A 20,371-nucleotide genomic window follows, 5' to 3' on the forward strand; every position below is an offset into this window, starting at 1 on the left:
TGTCCTCCTCCCAGAGCGCTAAGAACCTTGGCGTGATCCTGGACAACACCCTGTCGTTCTCAACCAACATCATGGCGGTGGCCCGTTCCTGTAGGTTCATGCTCTACAACATCCGCAGAGTACGACCCTGCCTCACACAGGAAGCGGCGCAGGTCCTAATCCAGGCACTTGTCATCTCCCGTCTGGATTACTGCAACTCGCTGTTGGCTGGGCTCCCTGCCTGTGCCATTAAACCCCTACAACTCATCCAGAACGCCGCAGCCCGTCTGGTGTTCAACCTTCCCAAGTTCTCTCACGTCACCCCGCTCCTCCACTCTCTCCACTGGCTTCCAGTTGAAGCTCGCATCCGCTACAAGACCATGGTGCTTGCCTACGGAGCTGTGAGGGGAACGGCACCGCAGTACCTCCAGGCTCTGATCAGGCCCTACACCCAAGCAAGGGCACTGCGTTCATCCACCTCTGGCCTGCTCGCCTCCCTACCACTGAGGAAGTACAGTTCCCGCTCAGCCCAGTCAAAACTGTTCGCTGCTCTGGCCCCCCAATGGTGGAACAAACTCCCTCACGACGCCAGGACAGCGGAGTCAATCACCACCTTCCGGAGACACCTGAAACCCCACCTCTTCAAGGAATACCTAGGATAGGTTAAGTAATCCTTCTCACCCCCCCCCTTAAATGATTTAGATGCACTATTGTAAAGTGGCTGTTCCACTGGATGTCAGAAGGTGAATTCACCAATTTGTAAGTCGCTCTGGATAAGAGCGTCTGCTAAATGACTTAAATGTAAATGTATTTCTTCGGAGCCTAGACCTATATAAAATAACTTAACTGGCTGAGGTAGGCTATAAGTGTCATGTTCGTTGTAACGAGGAGACCAAAGCGCAGCATGATAAGAATACATTCTTCTTTTAATAAACGAAGAACACTTAACAAACAAAGTAACAAAACGAACGTGAAGCTAATATACACGAGTGACGCTCTGGACTGCCGAGGCGCACTGGAGGCCTGGTGCGTGGTGCCGGTACTGGTGGTACCGGGTTGGGGACACACACCTCAGGGCGAGTGCGGGGAGGAGGAACAGGGCTTACTGGACTCCCGAGGCGCTCTATAGGCCTGGTGCATGGTGCCGACACTGGTGGTACCTGGCTAGGGACACGCACTTCAGGGCGAGTGCGAGGAGCAGGAACAGGGTGTACTGGACCCTGGAGGCGCATTGGAGATCCAGAACATAGAGCTGACTGAACCCTGGAGGCGCACTGGAGGCCTGGTGCGTGGTACCGGAACTGGTGGTACTGGGCTGGTGACACGCACCTCAAGGCTAGTGCGGGGAGGAGGCACAGGATACACTGGACCGTGGAGACGCATTGGAGATCCAGAACATAGAGCTGGCTCAATACGTCCTGGCGGGATGCCCATTCTAGCCCGGCAAATGTGAGGAGCTGGAATAGAGTGCACCGGACTAGAATAGCGCACTGGAGACACGGTGCTCTACTGCATAACACGGTGCCTGACCAATAACACGCTCCCCACAGTAAGCACGAGTAGTTGGCTCAGGTCTCCTACCTGACTCAGCCAATCTCCTCGTGTGCCCCCGTCCCAAAAAATCTTGGGGCTGCCTCTCGGGCTTCCGTGCTAGCCGTGTACCTTCACATCGTCGCCGTTCCTCTATTCTCCGGTATTTCTCCCCGTAGTATCGCCGTTCCGCTGTTGCTGCCTCTAACTCCTCCTTAGGACGCCGATACTCCCCCGGCTGTGTCCAGGGTCCTGCTCCATCTAATATCTCCTCCCAGGTCCATCTCCCCATTAAGCGTTGTTCCTCCTTTTGCTAGGTCCTTGTTTGGTGGGTTATTCTGTCACGTTTTATGTAACGAGGAGACCAAAGCTCAGCGTGATAAGAATACATTCTTCTTTTAATAAACGAAGAACACTTAACAAAGTAACAAAACGACTGTGAAGCTAATATACACGAGTGCCGACAGGCAACTACACATAGACAACAACCCACAAAATACCCAAGGAATATGGCTACCTAAATATGGTCCCCAATCAGAGACAACGAAAACCAGCTGCCTCTGACTGGGAACCAATCCAGGCAACCATAGACATATAAACACCTAGATATACAACAACCCCTAGACATACAAAACCCCTAGACAATACAAAAACTACACATACCACCCTCGTCACACCCTGACCTAACCAAAATAATAAAGAAAACAAAGATAAATAAGGTCAGGGCGTGACAAGAAGGCTTGACAGCCTAATACAAGTATGATGTTTTTATTAGGCCTACTTACAATTGCAACTGGTTAAAAATGTAGCATCCTACATCCATCAATCATTTAAAGAAAAGAAGTCTGTACGTTCAAACTCAAATAACTAATCATGAAAAGCGCACATTTGTAAATCCCAAACTCTTGAAAGTAATTGGAAAGGTAGATACAAATTATGTGTGACATTGGTTACAATAAAGAATGTAAACTAGATGCAAACAAGATGCTGTGTCTTCACAACTGCAGCAGGTGTAGCCCATCATGCAAGTGTTTCCTATTAGCAGGACAATAGACTTTTTATAGCCCGGCTACTGTTGTGAAAATCCCTCAACTTGCATTGTATTCGATGCTTAAGTACTCTAAAGTGTTACAGTATTTCTTCAACATCTTTATGCTTACGTTAATAAAATAATGAGAAAAAATACATTTCAAATGCGGATGTTTTATATAAACTACATTTTAGTCGCACTTCCACCCAGTTCCACGACCACAGGTAAAACTTTGCTGATGATGATCAATGTACAGTTGAAGTCGGAAGTTTACATACACTTAGGTTGGAGTCATTAAAACTCGCTTTTCAACCACTCCACAAATTTCTTGTTAACAAACTATAGTTTTGGCATTTTGGTTAGGACATCTACTATGTGCGTGACACAAATAATTTTTCCAACAATTGTTTACAGACAGATTATTCCACTTATAATTCACTCTATCACAATTCCATTGGGTCAGAAGTTTACATACACTAAGTTGACTGTGCCTTTAAACAGCTTGGAAAATTCCAGAAAATGATGTCATGGCTTTAGAAACTTCAGCTCCTGAAGCGGCTAATTTACATAATTTGAGTCAATTGGAGGTGTACCTGTGGATGTATTTCAAGGTCTACCTTCAAAATCAGTGCCTCTTTGCCTGACATCATGAGAAAATCAAAAGAAATCAGCCAAGACCTCAGGTTCATCCTTGGGAGCAATTTCCAAATGCCTGAAGGTACCACGTTCATCTGAACAAACAATAGTACGCAAGTATAAACACCATGGGATCACGAAGCCGTAATACAGCTCAGGAAGGAGATGCGTTCTGTTTCCTGGAGATGAACGTACTTTGGTCTGAAAAGTGCAAATCAATCCCAGAACAACAGCAAAGGACCTTGTGAAGATGCTGGAGGAAACAGGTACAAAAGTATCTATATCCACAGTATAAATGAGTCCTATATCGACATAACCTGAAAGGCTGCTCAGCAAGAAAGAATCCACTGCTCGGAAACCGCCACAAAAAAGCCAGACTATGGTTTGCAACTGCACATGGGGACAAAGATAGTACTTTTTGGAGAAATGTCTTCTGGTCTGATGAAACAAAAATAGAACTGTTTGGCCATAATGACCATCGTTATGTTTGGAGGGAAAAGGGGGAGGCTTGTAAGCCAAAGAACACCATCCCAACCATGAAGCATGCGGGTGGCAGCATCATGTCGTGGGGGTGCTTTGCTGCAGGTGGTGCACTGGTGCACTTCACAAAACAGATGGCATCATGAGGTATGAAAAGTGTGTATATATTGAAGCAAGATCTGAAGACATCAGTCAGGAAGTTAAAGCTTGGTCACAAATGGGTCTTCCAAATGGACAAAGACCCCAAGCATACTTCCAAAGTTGTGGCAAAATGGCTTAAGGACAACAAAGTCAAGGTATTGGAGAGGCCATCACAAAGCCCTGACCTTAAACCTATAGACAATTTGTGGGCAGAACTGAAAAAGTGTGTGCGAGCAAGGAGGCCTACAAACCTGACTCAGTTACACAAGCTCTGTCAGGAGGAATGGGCCAAAATTCACCCAACTTATTGTGGGAAGCTTGTGGAAGGCTACCCAAAACGTTTGACCCAAGTTAAACAATTTAAAGGCAATGCTACCAAATACTAATTGAGTGTATGTAAACTTCTGACCCACTGGGAATGTGATGAAAGAAATAAAAGCTGAAAGAAATAATTCTCTCTACAATTTATTCTGACATTTCACATTCAGGGAACAGGGAATTTTTACTAGGATTAAACGTCAGGAATTGTGGAAAAAATGAGTTTCAATGTATTTGGCTAAGGTGTATGTAAACTTCCAACTTCAACTGTATATTTATATATACACTGCTCAAAAAAATAAAGGGAACATTAAAATAACACATCCTAGATCTGAATGAATGAAATATTCTTTACATAGTTGAATGTGCTGACAACAAAATCACGCAAAAATTATCAATGGAAATCAAATTTATCAACCCATGGAGGTCTGGATTTGGAGTCACACTCAAAATGAAAGTGGAAAACCACACTACAGACTTATCCAACTTTGATGTAATGTCCTTAAAACAAGTCCAAATGAGGCTCAGTAGTGTGTGTGGCCTCCACGTGCCTCTATGACCTCCCTACAACGCCTGGGCATTCTCCTGATGAGGTGGCGGATGGTCTCCTGAGGGATCTCCTCCCAGACCTGGACTAAAGCATCCGCCAACTCCTGGACAGTCTGTGGTGCAACGTGGCGTTGGTGGATGGAGCGAGACATGATGTCCCAGATGTGCTCAATTGGATTCAGGTCTGGGGAACGGGCGGGCCAGTCCATAGCATCAATGCCTTCCTCTTGCAGGAACTGCTGACACACTCCAGCCACATGAGGTCTAGCATTATCTTGCATTAGGAGGAACCCAGGGCCAACCGCACCAGCATATGGTCTCACAAGGGGTCTGAGGATCTCATCTCGGTACCTAATGGCAGTCAAGCAACCTCTGGCGAGCACATGGAGGGCTGTGCGGCCCCCCAAAGAAATGCCACCCCACACCATGACTGACCCACCGCCAAACCGGTCATGCTGGAGGATGTTGCAGGCAGCAGAACGTTCTCCACGGCGTCTCCAGACTGTCACGTCTGTCACATGTGCTCAGTGTGAACCTGCTTTCATCTGTGAAGAGCACAGGGCGCCAGTGGCGAATTTGCCAATGGTGTTCTCTGGCAAATGAAAACGTCCTGCACGGTGTTGGGCTGTAAGCACAACCCCCACCTGTGGACGTCGGGCCCTCATACCACCCTGATGGAGTTTCTGACCGTTTGAGCAGACACATGCACATTTGTGGCCTGCTGGAGGTAATTTAGCAGGGCTCTGGCAGTGCTCCTCCTGCTCCTCCTTGCACAAAGGCGGAGGTAGCGGTCCTGCTGCTGGGTTGTTGCCCTCCTACGGCCTCCTCCACGTCTCCTGATGTACTGGCCTGTCTCCTGGTAGCGCCTCCATGCTCTGGACACTACGCTGACAGACACAGCAAACCTTCTTGCCACGGCTCGCATTGATGTGCCATCCTGGATGAGCTGCACTACGTGAGCCACTTGTGTGGGTTGTAGACTCCGTCTCATGCTACCACTAGAGTGAAAGCACCGCCAGCATTCAAAAGTGACCAAAACATCATCCAGGAAGCATAGGAACTGAGAAGTGGTCCGTGGTCCCCACCTGCAGAACCACTCCTTTATCGGGGGTGTCTTGCTAATTGCCTATAATTTCCACCTGTTGTCTATTCCATTTGCAGAACAGCATGTGAAATGTATTGTCAATCAGTGTTGCTTCCGAAGTGGACAGTTTGATTTCACAGAAGTGTGATTGACTTGGAGTTACATTGTTTTGTTTGTGTTCCCTTTATTTTTTTGAGCAGTGTATGTGTGTGTGTGTATGTGGACCCTTCAAATTAGTGGATTCGGCTATTTCAGCCACACCTGTTTCTGATAGGTGTATAAAATCGATCACACATCCATGCAATCTCCATAGACAAACATTGGCAGTAGAATGGCCTTACTGAAGAGCTCAGCTTTCAATGTGCCACCTTTCCAACAATTCAGCTAGTCAAATTTCTGCCCTGCTCGAGCTGACCTAGTCAACTATAAGTGATATTATTGTGAAGTGGAAACGTCAGCCATAAAGTGGTAGGCCACACAAGCTCACAGAACAGGACCGCCGAGTGCTGAAGCGTATAGCGAGTAAAAATCATCTGTCCTCGGTTGCAACACTCACTACCGAGTTCCGAACTGCCTCTGGGAAGCAATGTTAGTACAAGAAACTGATCGTTGAGAACTTAATGAAATGAGTTTCCATGACCGACAGCCTCACACAAGCCTAAGATCACCATGCACAATGCCAAGCGTCGGCTGGATTGGTGTAAAGCTCACCGCCATTGGACTCTGAAACGATGGAAACTCGTTCTCTGGATTGACAAATCATGCTTCACCGTCTGGCAGTCTGACGGACAAATCTGGGTTAGGCGGATGCCAGGTGAACACTACCTGCGTGAATGCATAGTGCCAACTGTACATTTTGGTGGGAGAGGAATAATGGTCTGGGACTGTTTTTCATGGTTTGGGCTAGGCCCCTTAGATCCAGTGAAGGGAAATCTTAATGCTGCAGCATACAGTGTCATTCCAAACTATTCTGTGCTTCCAACATTGTAGCAACAGTTTGGGGTTAGGCCCTGTCCTGTTTCACCCTGACAATGCCCCCACGCACAAAGTGAGGTCCATCAAGAAATGGATTGTTGAGATCGGTACAGAATAACTTGATCTGCCTGCACAGAGCCCTTTGGGACGAATTGGACCGCCGACTGCGAGCGAGGCCTAATCGCCCAACATCCGTGCCCGACCTCACCACTGCTTTTGTGGCTGAATGGAAGCAAGTCCCCACAGCAATGTTCCAACATCTAGTGGAAAGCCTTCCCAGAAGAGTGGAGGCTGTTATAGCTGCAAAAGGTGGGGAACCAACTCCATTAATGCCTATGATTATGGAATGAGATGTTCGATGAGCAGGTGTCCACATACTTTGGTTGTGAAGTGTGTGTTTTTCTTCCCCCTGACCATTCGCGTAAGAAAAAAAGTGGCTTGATGACCCTGACCTACTGCGTGTGTTATTCAGACTCTTCACACAGAGGTAGCATCATGATAAGCCCTCATCCCTTCCTATTTCTCGTGTACGGGTTAAATCAAGCTTAATTCATTTGCCCGCCATGTTGTTAATTAATGGTGGCCCACTCACCCTACAGGTGACCCATTTGCTGTGGTTTTAATTGGGTGTGTGTTGTAGGTCTGTATTTCTCCCTGCTGCTCTCTCTCTAATGTTATTACAGCATATTTTAATTGCTTTGACTGTGTCCCAAATGGCACCTTATTTCCTTTATAGTGCACTACTTTTGACCAGGGCCTATAGGGCTCTGTTCAAAAGTAGTTCACCATATAGGGAATAGGGTGCCATTTGCAGCCTCTAACCTTGCCACAGGCTGCTGCCACAACCATAGGCCCAAAACACACAACAGAGTCAGGCATACAGTGAGCTTAGAGCTGTATTTAATAGGGCAGAGTCAAGAAATTTGTTGAGTTACCTTAAAACTTAAATTATACACAGTCTCAAGTAGCCGCCTGTGTCATGTTCGTCGAATGGAAGAGACCAAGGCGCAGCGTGATGTGAATACGTATTACTATTAATAAAGATAGACGCTAAACAAACTATACAAAATAACAAAACAAACGTGACGCTATCATACATAAGTGCAGACATGGGCAACTAGATATAGATAATAACCCACAAAATACCCAAAGAAGATGGCCGCCTAAATATGGTTCCCAATCAGAGACAACGATAAACAGCTGCCTCTAATTGAGAACCAATCTAGGCAACCATAGACATACATAAACACCTAGATATTAAACAACCCCATAAACCTACAAAACTCCTAGACAGTACAAAAACATATACATCACCCATGTCACACCCTGACCAAAAACAATAAAGAAAACAAAGAATACTAAGGTCAGGGTGTGACAGCCCTTTTTTAGATAGCCGGGCATTGGCACACATTTCAGGAAATAAACGCATGTTTCACATAAATGGTGAGTGTAAATGCATTGTTTACGAGGTTACCATGGACACGTGTTTTAATGTATTTTGTTTTATCTGTCATCGTTGCCAGCCATGGCGTCACCAAAAGGAAAACACAATATCAAATTCAAGCTACTTGTACCGCTCTCCAAGGTGCTGATGAAGGGTGTATGATAGGCAGCCTAATCTGATCTGTGATGGATTTGATATTATAATGTTTATACTGGTATAAACAGTCTGGTAGTTTTTTTTTCCAATATTTTATTATAAACAGTGTGGTAGTCTTTTCAACATTTTATTGAGCAAAGGCTGTGTGCGTTAAGGAAATAGACGCCTGGCTCAAACAGAAGTCTGTCTCTAATAAGCAGCCGTTGTGTTCAGAGATTTAAAGTAAATAAATGCCCCAGCTATTCATTTAAGTTTTACATGTACTCGTTTAATTACAGTGAAAGTATTTAAAAGATTGCACTCAAAAATCACTATCTGAAAGGCTAAGGAAGATCATAGATAGCATACATGTTTACTTTGTCAGGACTTGTTGAGTTGCAGGTGTGATACGCTGTTGCTGATGAGACTTGGTATTTGATGATGATTGTAATCATGCCATTTTCTTGCATCATATGTTAATTTGTAGATTTTAAAAGATCCAGATGTAGGACTAAGCAGGGCTCTACAGTGTGACCATTCTGGTCACATATGCTCCTAAATATTATGCTGTGCGGCCCCAGAAATGTATTAACAATAACACAAAATAATATATTTACAGTATATACCATGAAAACGTATTTGCCCCTTTCAAAATGTTTATACTGAATGTTATCAGATCTTCAACCTATACCTAATATTAGATAAGGGGAACTTGAGTGAACAAATAACACAACAATGACATACTAAATTCATTTATTTCATAAAGTTATGCAACACCCAATGCCCCTGTCATGACTGGCCTGCTATGGTCAGCTTACCATGGATCACAGGCCTACATAGACATCTCTCACTCCCACAGAGGGGGAGAGGGATTGATTGGGGGGATCCTTTGTCCTCTCAGTGTGGAGGATTGGAATGTATGGTGGGCCTATGGAGAATCTACCTCAGAACGGTAACATGCAATAAATGGACTTTGGGACATTATATTTGATCAGCTAAAATGGTGCTTACAATGATAGATGGAATATGAAAATGACTGTCGTTTTTGTTATGTTATTAAAAGTTAAATGACGATGTTATAACAAAAACATTGTAACTTGAACAGTTTTCATGCTGTGTGTTGTGTAGAAAATATCCAGATCAAAAATAATGTTTTTGTAACAATGAACTATGATTTTAGTTGTCTAAAGATCATAGTACATTGTGATAACTTGCCTCGTAACTAGATACGCCCCAGAGAACTTACCATGAGGACGGAAACGCCCCTTTGTGACCCGAGGGTATAAAACATGTGAGTTAAGAATTTACATTTCAGACAAAAACAGCTTGATCTAAGATAGTCGCAACCCCACAAACGCAACACGAGTAAGAGGACAAAATATACTCTTAACAATCAAGGCTACATATTGAGCACTAGATCTAAAGAAATATATTGTTCTGCATCTGAACAAGGAAGTGAACCCATTGTTTCCCGGTAGGACGTCATTGTAAATAATAATTTGTTCTTAATTGACTTACCTGGTTTAATAAAATGTCAAAAGACTTCCTGAAGTTGTTGATCAGTGTAGCTGTGGAGGAATTTTGGCCCAGTCTTCCATGCAGAACTGCTGTAACTCAGCGACATTTGTGGGTTTCAAGCATGAACTCCGCATTTCAAGTCTCTCCACAACATCTCAATTGGGATTAGGTCTGGACTTTGACTAGGCCATTCCAAAACTTCAAATTTGTTGCTTTTTGGCTATTTTCATATACACTTGATTGTGTGTTTTGGATCATTTGTCTTGCTGTGCTTCAGCTTACAGACATGGCCTGGCATTCTCCTGTAGAATTATCTGATGCAGAGCAGAATTCATGGTTCTTTCTATTAAGGCAAGTCGTCCAGGTCCTGAGGCAGCAAAGCTTCCCAAACCATCACACTACCACCACCATGCTTGACCGTTGGTATTATGTTCTTACAAGATCTGATAACATTCACTATCAAAAATATGTAAAAATAGAGAAAATCAGAATGGGGGCAAAGACTTTTTTACTGCACCTATATATTATTTATTTATATTTTTTATACTGTGTATTGGTGCCATGGGCCTTTCCAAAATCACTCTCTGACATTTTGTTTGCACCTTGTTCAGTCATGTTACCTCGTTAGCTAGTTTTGGTTACTTTACAGTATATCCAAAAAGAAAAGGGATAGCATCTTCAGAAGGTCAATGATCATAGCAATGAATACATTATATATTGCATGTAATCACTGTGAAACTTCAAACTTAAAGAGACAGTGTAAAATGTCTGTTCCACTGGATGTCAGAAGGTGAATTCACCAATTTGTAAGTCGCTCTGGATAAGAGCGTCTGCTAAATGACTTAAATGTAAATGTAAATGTTAAACGTAATGTATCAATAGGTAGTACTTTTACACGCTGTAGAAACCACAAATGACTTTCATTTCAATTACTTTTTTTTGTATCAACATTGCTACCAATTAATTTGTTTTTATTTAGAGTCCTGGGACTACGTCAGCATGCCAGGTTTATTGAATGAGTGCAGGATGTTTATTTAATTCAATGTTGTTTGTTAATTGATTTCTCTCATGCAAGAGAGTCAAGTTGCTTGATTTACCTTAAACAGGAAAAGGGGAGAGAAAGTTCCTATACTTTGTGTTTGGGTATTAAGCTTTGGATATCTGAGGTAACGGTAACAACCGTGCCTTGAAAAGAGGAAGTCACCTATCAAGTGGTGGGGGGGTAAAGACCTTGTGCTGCAATTACTGTCCCAACCTCTTATCTGGTGTTCCCTGGCTTTGTACATTTTCCAATGCATGATAGTATGCTGACGCTTACCATGAAAACATGACTACACATGGATCAACTTCCAAATATGTCACGGTGCACTGACTTGATCCATGTAGTCATCCTGTCAGTGTATTGTCAGGAAAGATTCATTTCCTTCCTCTTTAGGGGGATTATGGGTGTGCATCCCAAATTGCACCCCATTCCTACCCCAGTCCACTACTTTAGACCAGGATATGGTCCATACGGCTCTGGTCAAAGTAGTGCACTATGTAGGGAATGGGTTGCCATGCAAAAGGACCTGACTTCCCAGCTGGCCAAACTGGCCGTAAGTTTTCAAGTCAGGATTAAGACCTCGTTGCTAATGCTCGGGCACACCAATGACCAATAATAATATTTATACAGCACATTTCAGACATGGAATGCAACACAATATTATTTTCAGGTGAAAAAAGTCTTTAAAAAACTATGAAAATAAAAGCATAAATATTTACTACACAACAGACATAAGAAAATTACACAAACTGAACAACACAAAACACCCTAAGGAAAGAGCAAAGCAGAAAAAAAAGTTTTATGATCTTTTAAATATGTCTACAGTTTCAGCCCCCCTCAGGTTCTCTGGCAGGCTATCCCAAAGGCTGGGGGCATAACGAAAGGCTGCCTCTTGGTTCTGGGATAGTTAAAAGGCCAGAGGACCTGAGGGACCTACTGGGTGGATCACTTAAAAGCATGTCCGACATCAATCATGGATTGATTTAAAAACCAATAGAAGAATCTTAAAATGTCTTCTAAAACTGATATAAAACCGATGTAATGTGAGCCCTCCGTTTGGTCTTGGTCAGTACCCACGCTGCAGCATTCTGTATGTTTTGCAGCTGACCAATGACTTTCATTGGTAGACCAGACAGGAGAGCATTACAGTAGTCAAGCCTGCTTATAATAAAAGCATGGATGAGTCTCTCTGTATCAGCTTGAGGGAGAAATGGCCACACCGTGGCAATGTTCCACTGTTGGTAAAAAGCTATTTTGGTCACATTCCTAATGTGTGATTTGAAATTTAGTTCAGAATCTAAGATGACACCAAGGTTTTTTTTCTTTATTGCCCGTGAATGAAAATGTGCAGCTAGATTCTCTCTCTGTGCACCGACAATAAGTTCTTCGGTCTTGTCTTGATTTAGCTGGAGGAAGTTGTGAGCCATCCAATTATTGAAATCACTAATACAATGTAATAATTTATCCGTAGAGCTAAAATCCTCTGGTGACGCAGAAACGTAAAGTTGTGTATCATCTGGGTAGCAGTGAAAATCAATGCTGTGCTTTCTGATAATGCTGCCAAGAGATAACACATAAACTGAATAGTACCGGACCCAAAATTTAACCTTGTTGAACGCCACATGATATGCATGCTATTCAATCGTCTCAGATCTACAGGAGCAGCTACTGGCTAGGGAGAAGTAGCTGATTTGGAATTCAGAACACCTACTTTCTTCCTGCATTTGCTCAGGAAACACCCCAGACAAGGAGTCAAATATAAATGATGTAGATTTAGATTTTTTTCCACTTAGCGAAGAAACAATTGCATGCTTAGTCAGTATAGTGTTTGGTGTGTGCATGGCTGAATGCAAAGGCGCTTGCTAAGTAGCTGTCTGAACACATTGTGCTCACATAACCTGCCAGTGGAGCTGTCAACACTGATGTGCTGCTGACTCAGCTGTTTGACTGATTCTCTGGCCCAAAGTTTTATAGCGAGGAGAACAGGACCTCATCCTTTAACTTTGAGAAGTCAACATGCTGTGAAAAACAGGAAGACAGAAAAGGGAGAAAGAAAGAGAAATATGATGGTGGAATGTAACGATAAAGGCCATTTTGAGATAGAGCTCCTCCACTGCTGTCTTGACAAAGTGCTCTTTGTGTTTCTTTCATAGTTCAGTCTTTGAATCTTTCCAACTGTACACTCCTTCTTCCCCCTTTCTGTTCTCTCTCTCTCTCCCTCTCTCCACGCCCCAACATTTCTCCCTAAAAAAAAAAACGTTGTGACCCTGGGTCATCCACAAACCTGGTGTTCTGATGAAGACCTGAGTTGTCAGTTTGAGATCCGAGAGGGCAGAGGATTGAGGGGACATCCCCGGCTGACGAAGCTGTCAGCTGTGTGTATCCTGCAGTTCTTCTGCACGGTGATATACTGCAGTAATGCCCCTTAACGGTCAACTCCCCGCAGGGTGCTAAAGGACCAGAGCTAGCTCTCCTTGACCAGCAACTCTCATGAATAAACCGCTGCTGGGCTAGCCTAATGGGGGTGTGTGTGTGTGTGCGCACGCTGATGTCTGTCTAATAGAGCCAGGTGGGTTGCTTTTCCACCTAGGGTTTTGACACTGTATATTCTGTTCATTCGATGATTGGTTATACAAACAGATCTGCCACAGTATAGGGTAGCAGGTAATTTCATCAGTGATATTATCAGTTACAGCTGGGTCCAGCGGGCAGAACTGGATGACCTCTGAAATGACCTGGTAAAAGGTTGATGTTTCTTGTTTTTTTACTCAGGCACACCACAGCAAAATATGACAAATTTGCAAGATGTTTCAATGATGTCTCGGCCATGAAAATAAGACGTCTTTACCTGGTTGTGATTTGACATCGCTACCAGCAGAAAGCCCGTTTACAACCATGCCAAATGTTTGCCCACTGCAGAGTTTGCTTGCCTTCCATCTGTACTGTGCGTGTCTGCATAGAGTGTGTTCGCCAGTAATTCTTTTTGAAACATCTGTCTCCACAACTCACTTCATGAATGTCCCATTCCTAGTTCTCGGATATTGGGTCTCACCTTCATCTCGACGGCTCCATAACTAAGGTGTAATTTGTATTCAGTCAGCCCAGAGAGCTCCCTCCCACCCTGGTTCATGCTTTGCTTCTCCCTGCAGGAAGGCTGTGAAGACGCCCAAGGCCCCGAGGACTCTGATCACACCCCATGGACGGGTGATGAATGTCAATGAACCCAAGTACGTATGTGGGGAATGGCAGGGGGATACAGTACACACACATCCACACTGTTTTTTTCTCTCATACACACGCACAGATGCATTAATACACAAAGGGCTCTATTTTCGGCTGGCGTTAATGCCTGGATCCGCAGTTGATTGAAAAAGAGAGAAAATATAGTTTGAACGAAAACATGGGGGTTTGGCTCAGCCGTAGCTGCTGGGCTGGCCTTGGGGAAAGGTGAGTCTTTGCACTAAATCCCACCCACTTAAATGACCTTCATCGTGCCTCGCTCTGGGAGCCAGTGGAGTGAGAGGAAGCCTCTCTAGCTGCTACTACTGCAACTAAAGTCAAACACAGCAGACATAGCCAACATGCACTGACAAGTGACAGTCATAAATAAATGGTTCTCCTGTTCAGGTCAGTGTTGACATTGTTGCCTTTATAATCAAGTTAGCAGAGTTGTGGACTCGAGTTACATATTTGATGACTTGAGACTTGCCTTGATAGAAAATAAAATCACTTGAGACTTAACTCGGACTTGAGCCTCGGGACTCGACTTTGAAACTGATGACTTGAAATTATCTGACCATGTTTTGTCACAAATTTTGTAGCACAGAGTCCGTGGATTACTCTCCACGCAGCCAGAGACAGTAGCCACAACATTGCCCTTGCAAACAAATTTCAACAGATTGGCTAGTGAAACACACACACTCAGCCCTCTGATTGGGCCAGCTAACTATCAAACAACACAGGTCGGGTGAGCTAGCGAACAGATTGCTGATTTGCTGTGTACGACAAATGTCAAATTGTAGGGAGAGAGGATTGCCATAATGGATAAATATGTAACTCCAAAAATAGTTCAGTGATCAAGAATATTAACTGTTTACTTTGCAAACTCACTAGCAATGGGGCATCAAGCAACAATTACTAGCCTGCTGGTCTTTTGGTATGTCAAATTTGCTTACAATTGATCATTTACAAAGTATATGAAGTTAGCATTTGGAATTTGTTGTTAAAATGTATTATTACTGTGCACTCTCCAAACTCCCGCTAGTGGAGAGCACTTTGTTCTCTTGTTGAAATGCTTGCTCTTGCTTTCTTTCACACGTTTAAATGCATATGTGGTCAAAATTATATTCCTTCTAATCCTACAATAATTGCTAACATTTCAACATTCCATCCCCACAACGTTTATTACAACACTTAAATATTTCTGTTTCATGTTTGATACGATACATTTTAATTTAGCCAACCATTTCTTACCCTCTGAGTGGGCGCATGTGCTTATATCCTGTTAAACCGATTTGGTTTCTCAAGGGAAGACTGTGCAATATGTCCCGCTACCTGTCTCTTTTCAAATAGGACAAGTTAAAGGCTGATGCAGAGGCTAGTTCTTCTGGGCTATTCCCTGTGTATATTTGGGAAATCTACTTGTATATTTTGATTATATGGTGCTTTCACCATTGGATCACCAAGATCTGTAAATAAATGTACACTCTGAGCATGTCAACCTGCCTTGCCTTCTGCTGATTTCCTGCCCTTACAGACTGCGACAAGGTCCCTATTTTACAATCAAAATGTGTTGTAGACAAAATAATGAAAGGGGTTGTCTGGTATCCTCAATAAATAGACAGATCTGTAGTTGAACAAGTCATTGCATGTACAGTGCATTCGGAAAGTATTCAGACCCCTTCCCTTTGTCCACATTTTGTTACGTTAGTCTTAAAAAAAAAATCTATATTAGAATATCTTTATCAATCTACGCACAATACTCCATAATGTCAAAGCGAAAAAAGTGTTTTAGACATTTTTGCTAATTTATCAAAAATAAAAAACAGATACCTTATTTACCTAAGTATTCAGACCCTTTGCTATAAGACTCGAAATTGAGCTCCGGTGTATCCTGTTTCCATTGATCATCCTTTCTACAACTTGATTGGAGTCCACCTGTGGTAAAATGCAATTGATTGGACATGATTTGGAAAGGCACACACCTGTCTATATAAGGTCACACAGTTGACAGTGCATGTCAGAGCAAAAGCCAAGCCAGGTCCAAGGAATTGTCCATAGATCTCTGAGGCAGAATTGGGTCAAAGCACAGATCTGGGGAATGGTCCCAAAAAATGTATGCAGCATTGAAGGTCCCCAAGAACACAGGGGCCTCCATTATTTTTAAATGGAAGAAGTTTGTAACTACCAAGACTCTTCCTAGAGCTGTCCACCCGGCCAAACTGAGCAATCGAGTGAGAAGGGCCTTGGTCAGGGACGTGACCAAGACCCGATGGTCACTCTGACAGAGCTCCAGAGTTCTTCTGTGGAGATGGGACGACCTTCCAGAAGGACAACCGTCTCTGCAGCACTCCACCAGTCAGGCCTTTATGACCAGACTGTCATGTGAATGCAAAGCGTCACAACTGGAGGAAACCTGGCACCATCCCTACAGTCAAGCATGGTGGCATGCTGTGGGGATATTTTTCAGGGGCAGGGACAGGCAGGCTAGTCAGGATCGATGGAAAGATGAACGGAGCAAAGTACAGAGAGCTCTTTGATGAAAACCTCTAGAGCGCTCAGGACCTCAGACTGGGGTGAAGGTTCACCTTCCATGGAAAGATGAACGGAGCAAAGTACAGAGAGCTCTTTGATGAAAACCTCTAGAGCGCTCAGGACCTCAGACTGGGGTGAAGGTTCACCTTCCAACAGGACAACGTCCCTAAGCACACAGCCAAGACAACGCAGGAGTGGCTTCGGGACAAGTCTCTAATTATGCGCCAAGCATTTAGCTATAATTTTTGCATCACAACACTGAAGAGTAAGAGGCCTCCAATTTTTTTAAAGGGCTGGATCTTTATATTTACCACTTGGATCCTGTTTCAGTAATAATGAAATCAGACCTTCTTGTTGCGTGTCCGATAATCAACCATTATAATCTACCGTTGGTATACATCCACTGACCATCCAGCCCTGGAGTTTTCCCAGACTTAAAGGCTTAAATTGCATCAAGAAGTTCCTCCTCTGTAATTTGGCCTTCACATGAGTCTTTCTGTATAGATGTTAATTTTATAGTAAATAAAATTGTAAAACAATCCATACAACTAGCTTTGGTTAGTGGAGATGGAGGAGACTGAAATGAAAACATATTCATGAAGTACTTTACTTCCTCTTTGAAAATATAGTTTGGTGAATCATGAGTGAATAATTTTTGCCCATTAATTTGTAACAAGTTTCAATCAAATAAATTGGTAGCATTTCTATGTTAAAGAATTTGGGGCAATCTTTCTTGATTAAGTTCCTCCATTTATTTTTGTTTTTCTTGTAACTTATTCTGTGCCTCTATTTCCTTTGTTAATATGAACTCTTTTGACCTAAATTAGCTTTTGTTTTATAGATGAGTACTGAATTGTGCGGCCTCTAAAGGCACATTTAAATGTGTCCTAAAAAAAAGTATGTTATAAATTATTCTCCTCTAGTTAAAAACAAATTATCATCCACTAGGCTTTGATTCAATTTCCAATATCCTCGCCCACGTGGAAGTTCTGTAAGAGTAATGTACAGTATATGCGAAGTATGTGATGATCCGACCGCATTCTGTCCCTAATCAACACTTTTTAAACTTTTGGAGCCAGAGAGATTTACATAAGAAAGTAATCAAGACGACGAGCTTGATTAAGCCTCCGCCATGTATATCTCACTAGGTAAGGGAATTTAAGCCTGCATATATCCACGAATTCCAATATTCCATGAAATTCATTATTTCCTTAAGTGCCTGAGGGTGATAGTTTGTAGTGTGATTTCCTTTACGGTCCATAGAGGTGTGTAAAACCATATTAAAATCCTCCCACTATAATAATAATAGAGTTTAGTGTTGCTTGTAGAGTTGACTAAGCAGGACTAACTACAGCGTACCACTATCGTACAGACCAAGGCCATCGATGAAGGCAGGTTATCGTCCGCTCTGTATTCCACCTCACACATTGGACCCGAGTCTCAACCTCTGTCACCCCAAGGGGACACTGCAATGGTGTTTGTGACCATAATAGGCATTAAGGACAAAGGAGCATTCTGTCCAGCTGTCGCTGAGCGTGCTCTGTAATATAATGTAATTGACTCTGCCACATGAGAGCAGCGCCACCCCAAAAAAAATCAAACATAACCCATCAGTAGATCCATCATGTTCAAAAAAAGAGTCACGGGGTCTACCCTCCTCAGTTTCCTTACACCATACCTTATATCTCATAAAATGCGTTGTGTTTTTATTTGAGTACCTCAATTGCTTTGTGTAACTCTTGACTACCTCCGACGAGGAACTGCTTGGTCATTAACCAGTCGAAAACTGCTGGTTGGCGGTGATTGGTACATTAGCTCGGCCGTCGTTGTTGATGATTTGGGCCGTCTGTCTTTCACAGAACGCGCTGGTGGCTTCCGTTAGCTTTGAGTTTATATAGGTGGATGGAGAATGCAAGAGGTCAAGGTTCTAAAACATAGCTGATTTTATTTCTAATTTGTCTTTATACATTTAGCTATGGTACGATGTTGTGAGATGGGCAGTGTAGTTTATGGTGATGTGGGTGGTAGATCCAGGTATATTATTCAGATCCATGCATATTATTCACTCAGTGTCCAGTTTATTAGGTCCACCACCCTGTTCACAAAAATGGTTTACGCCTACAGACAGTGAGTCACGTGGCTTGCCAAATAAAGCTGGCAGACAAGCAGCAAGGCATTCAGTTACTGTTTAAATGAACGTTAGAATGGGAAAAATGAGTTACCTAAGCGACTTCGAGTGTGGTATGATCGTCGGTGCCAGGCTCGCCGGTTCCAGTATCTCAGAACGGCTAGCCTCCCGGGCTTTATCGAGAATGGTGCGTTTCAAACAAAATACATCCAGTCAGCGGCAGTCCTGTGGGCGATAACAGCTCGTTAATTAGAGGTCCAAGGAGAATGGCAAGCTAATGGGCGGGCCACAATCAGGCAAATAATGTCACAGTACAACAGTGGTGTGCAGAACGGCATCTCGGAACACACAACTTGTCGGTCTTTGTCACGGATGGGCTATTGCAGCAAACAACCACACCGGGTTCCTCTCCTATCAGCGAAATCCCCCTTCCTACCTGATGTCAACGGTACAGGCTGGTGGTGGTGGTGTAATGGTATGGGGGAAATTTTTCCGGCAACACCAATTGAGTAACGTTTCCATGCCCCTGAGAATTCAGGCTCTTCTGGAGGCAAAGGGGGGTCCAACTCAGTACTAGATGGATGTACCTAATAAAGTGTATGTCTCTGGTCTTACCACTTAATCACAATCTGTGTGGGTGCACCTACACCTGGCATCTTTAACATTTTGTAAGGGGAAGGGTTTATTTGACCCATAGACTTGGAGGCATTCAGAGGGGAGGGTTTGTGGACTTTGGTCTGGTGCCAAAGAGTATCTGCCTTGGTTCCGCCACTCACACTAGGCCAAACATCTCAACCTCTCCCCCTAAAACCAAATTGAAAGCTGGTCGGAGACGAGCACTCAGGCGAGATTTGGTTTTGGGTTGCTGAGATAAGGATATACCAAGTTAATAAAGATGTGTAATTGTCTCCTTACTGGGTCAGAGTGCTCTGGAGTTTGTATATGTACTTGAGTTGACCTGAGTCTTCATGATGAGTGATATGAGTTCCACACTGATGGGTCAGTAGCATCTACAGTAACATTTGGTCTAAGCATTGAGACCAATGCAGATCAGATAACATGGTGTAGTGGCATTTGTTTCAAAGAGATGTTTGTGACTTGGCCCACACGAGTCACTTTGGTAAGTAATACACCAATGGTCTATCTAATAATAATATGATCCGTAGGCTGGATTTCAATCTCACAGAAGATGGGGACAATAACACCATTGTCTTGGATCTGGAAGTCTACAGGTTGGTATAATTGTTTGAAACGAAACAATTTTCATGTCCAAATAGACGTACCTTATATACAGTATCCCCGTGTCAAAATGGAATTCCTTCTCCCACGGTTTTGTATGCAGGCATATGGACACTTCCCTGATGGAAGTTGATGTTCAACCAACGTACGCCCGAGTGACTGTCAAAGGAAAGGTACTCCCTCACATGTTGGATATTGTATGTTGCAAAGTCTGAGTTGTCATCAGCTAGCTAACTTCTGTTCATGAAGATGTGTTTTTAGGAGAATGGAATTCTGCTGTCCTTTCCTATTTCATATGTTGTACAGGCGTAAGGCACATTCACATGACTCGTGCAAGAATGACTTTGTGCAGGGCAAGCCATTGTCTTTCAACGGAGTGAGAGCGAACC

The 20,371-nt window shown here is 43.3% G+C and overlaps 1 protein-coding gene across 1 annotated transcript in view; it reads left to right on the plus strand.

Moving 5' to 3' along the window:
* Positions 1–20,371, plus strand: part of dnaaf11 (dynein axonemal assembly factor 11) — a 65,709-nt gene that overhangs the window by 14,695 nt on the left and 30,643 nt on the right. Inside the window, exons 7-9 of the mRNA XM_064942618.1 lie at positions 14,011–14,088; positions 19,910–19,975; positions 20,086–20,155. Coding sequence (XP_064798690.1) covers positions 14,011–14,088; positions 19,910–19,975; positions 20,086–20,155 — 214 coding nt within the window. The remainder of the gene's footprint in view (positions 1–14,010; positions 14,089–19,909; positions 19,976–20,085; positions 20,156–20,371) is intronic.

This window comes from Oncorhynchus masou, chromosome 3 (assembly GCF_036934945.1).
Source record: "Oncorhynchus masou masou isolate Uvic2021 chromosome 3, UVic_Omas_1.1, whole genome shotgun sequence".
Taxonomy (NCBI): domain Eukaryota; kingdom Metazoa; phylum Chordata; class Actinopteri; order Salmoniformes; family Salmonidae; genus Oncorhynchus; species Oncorhynchus masou.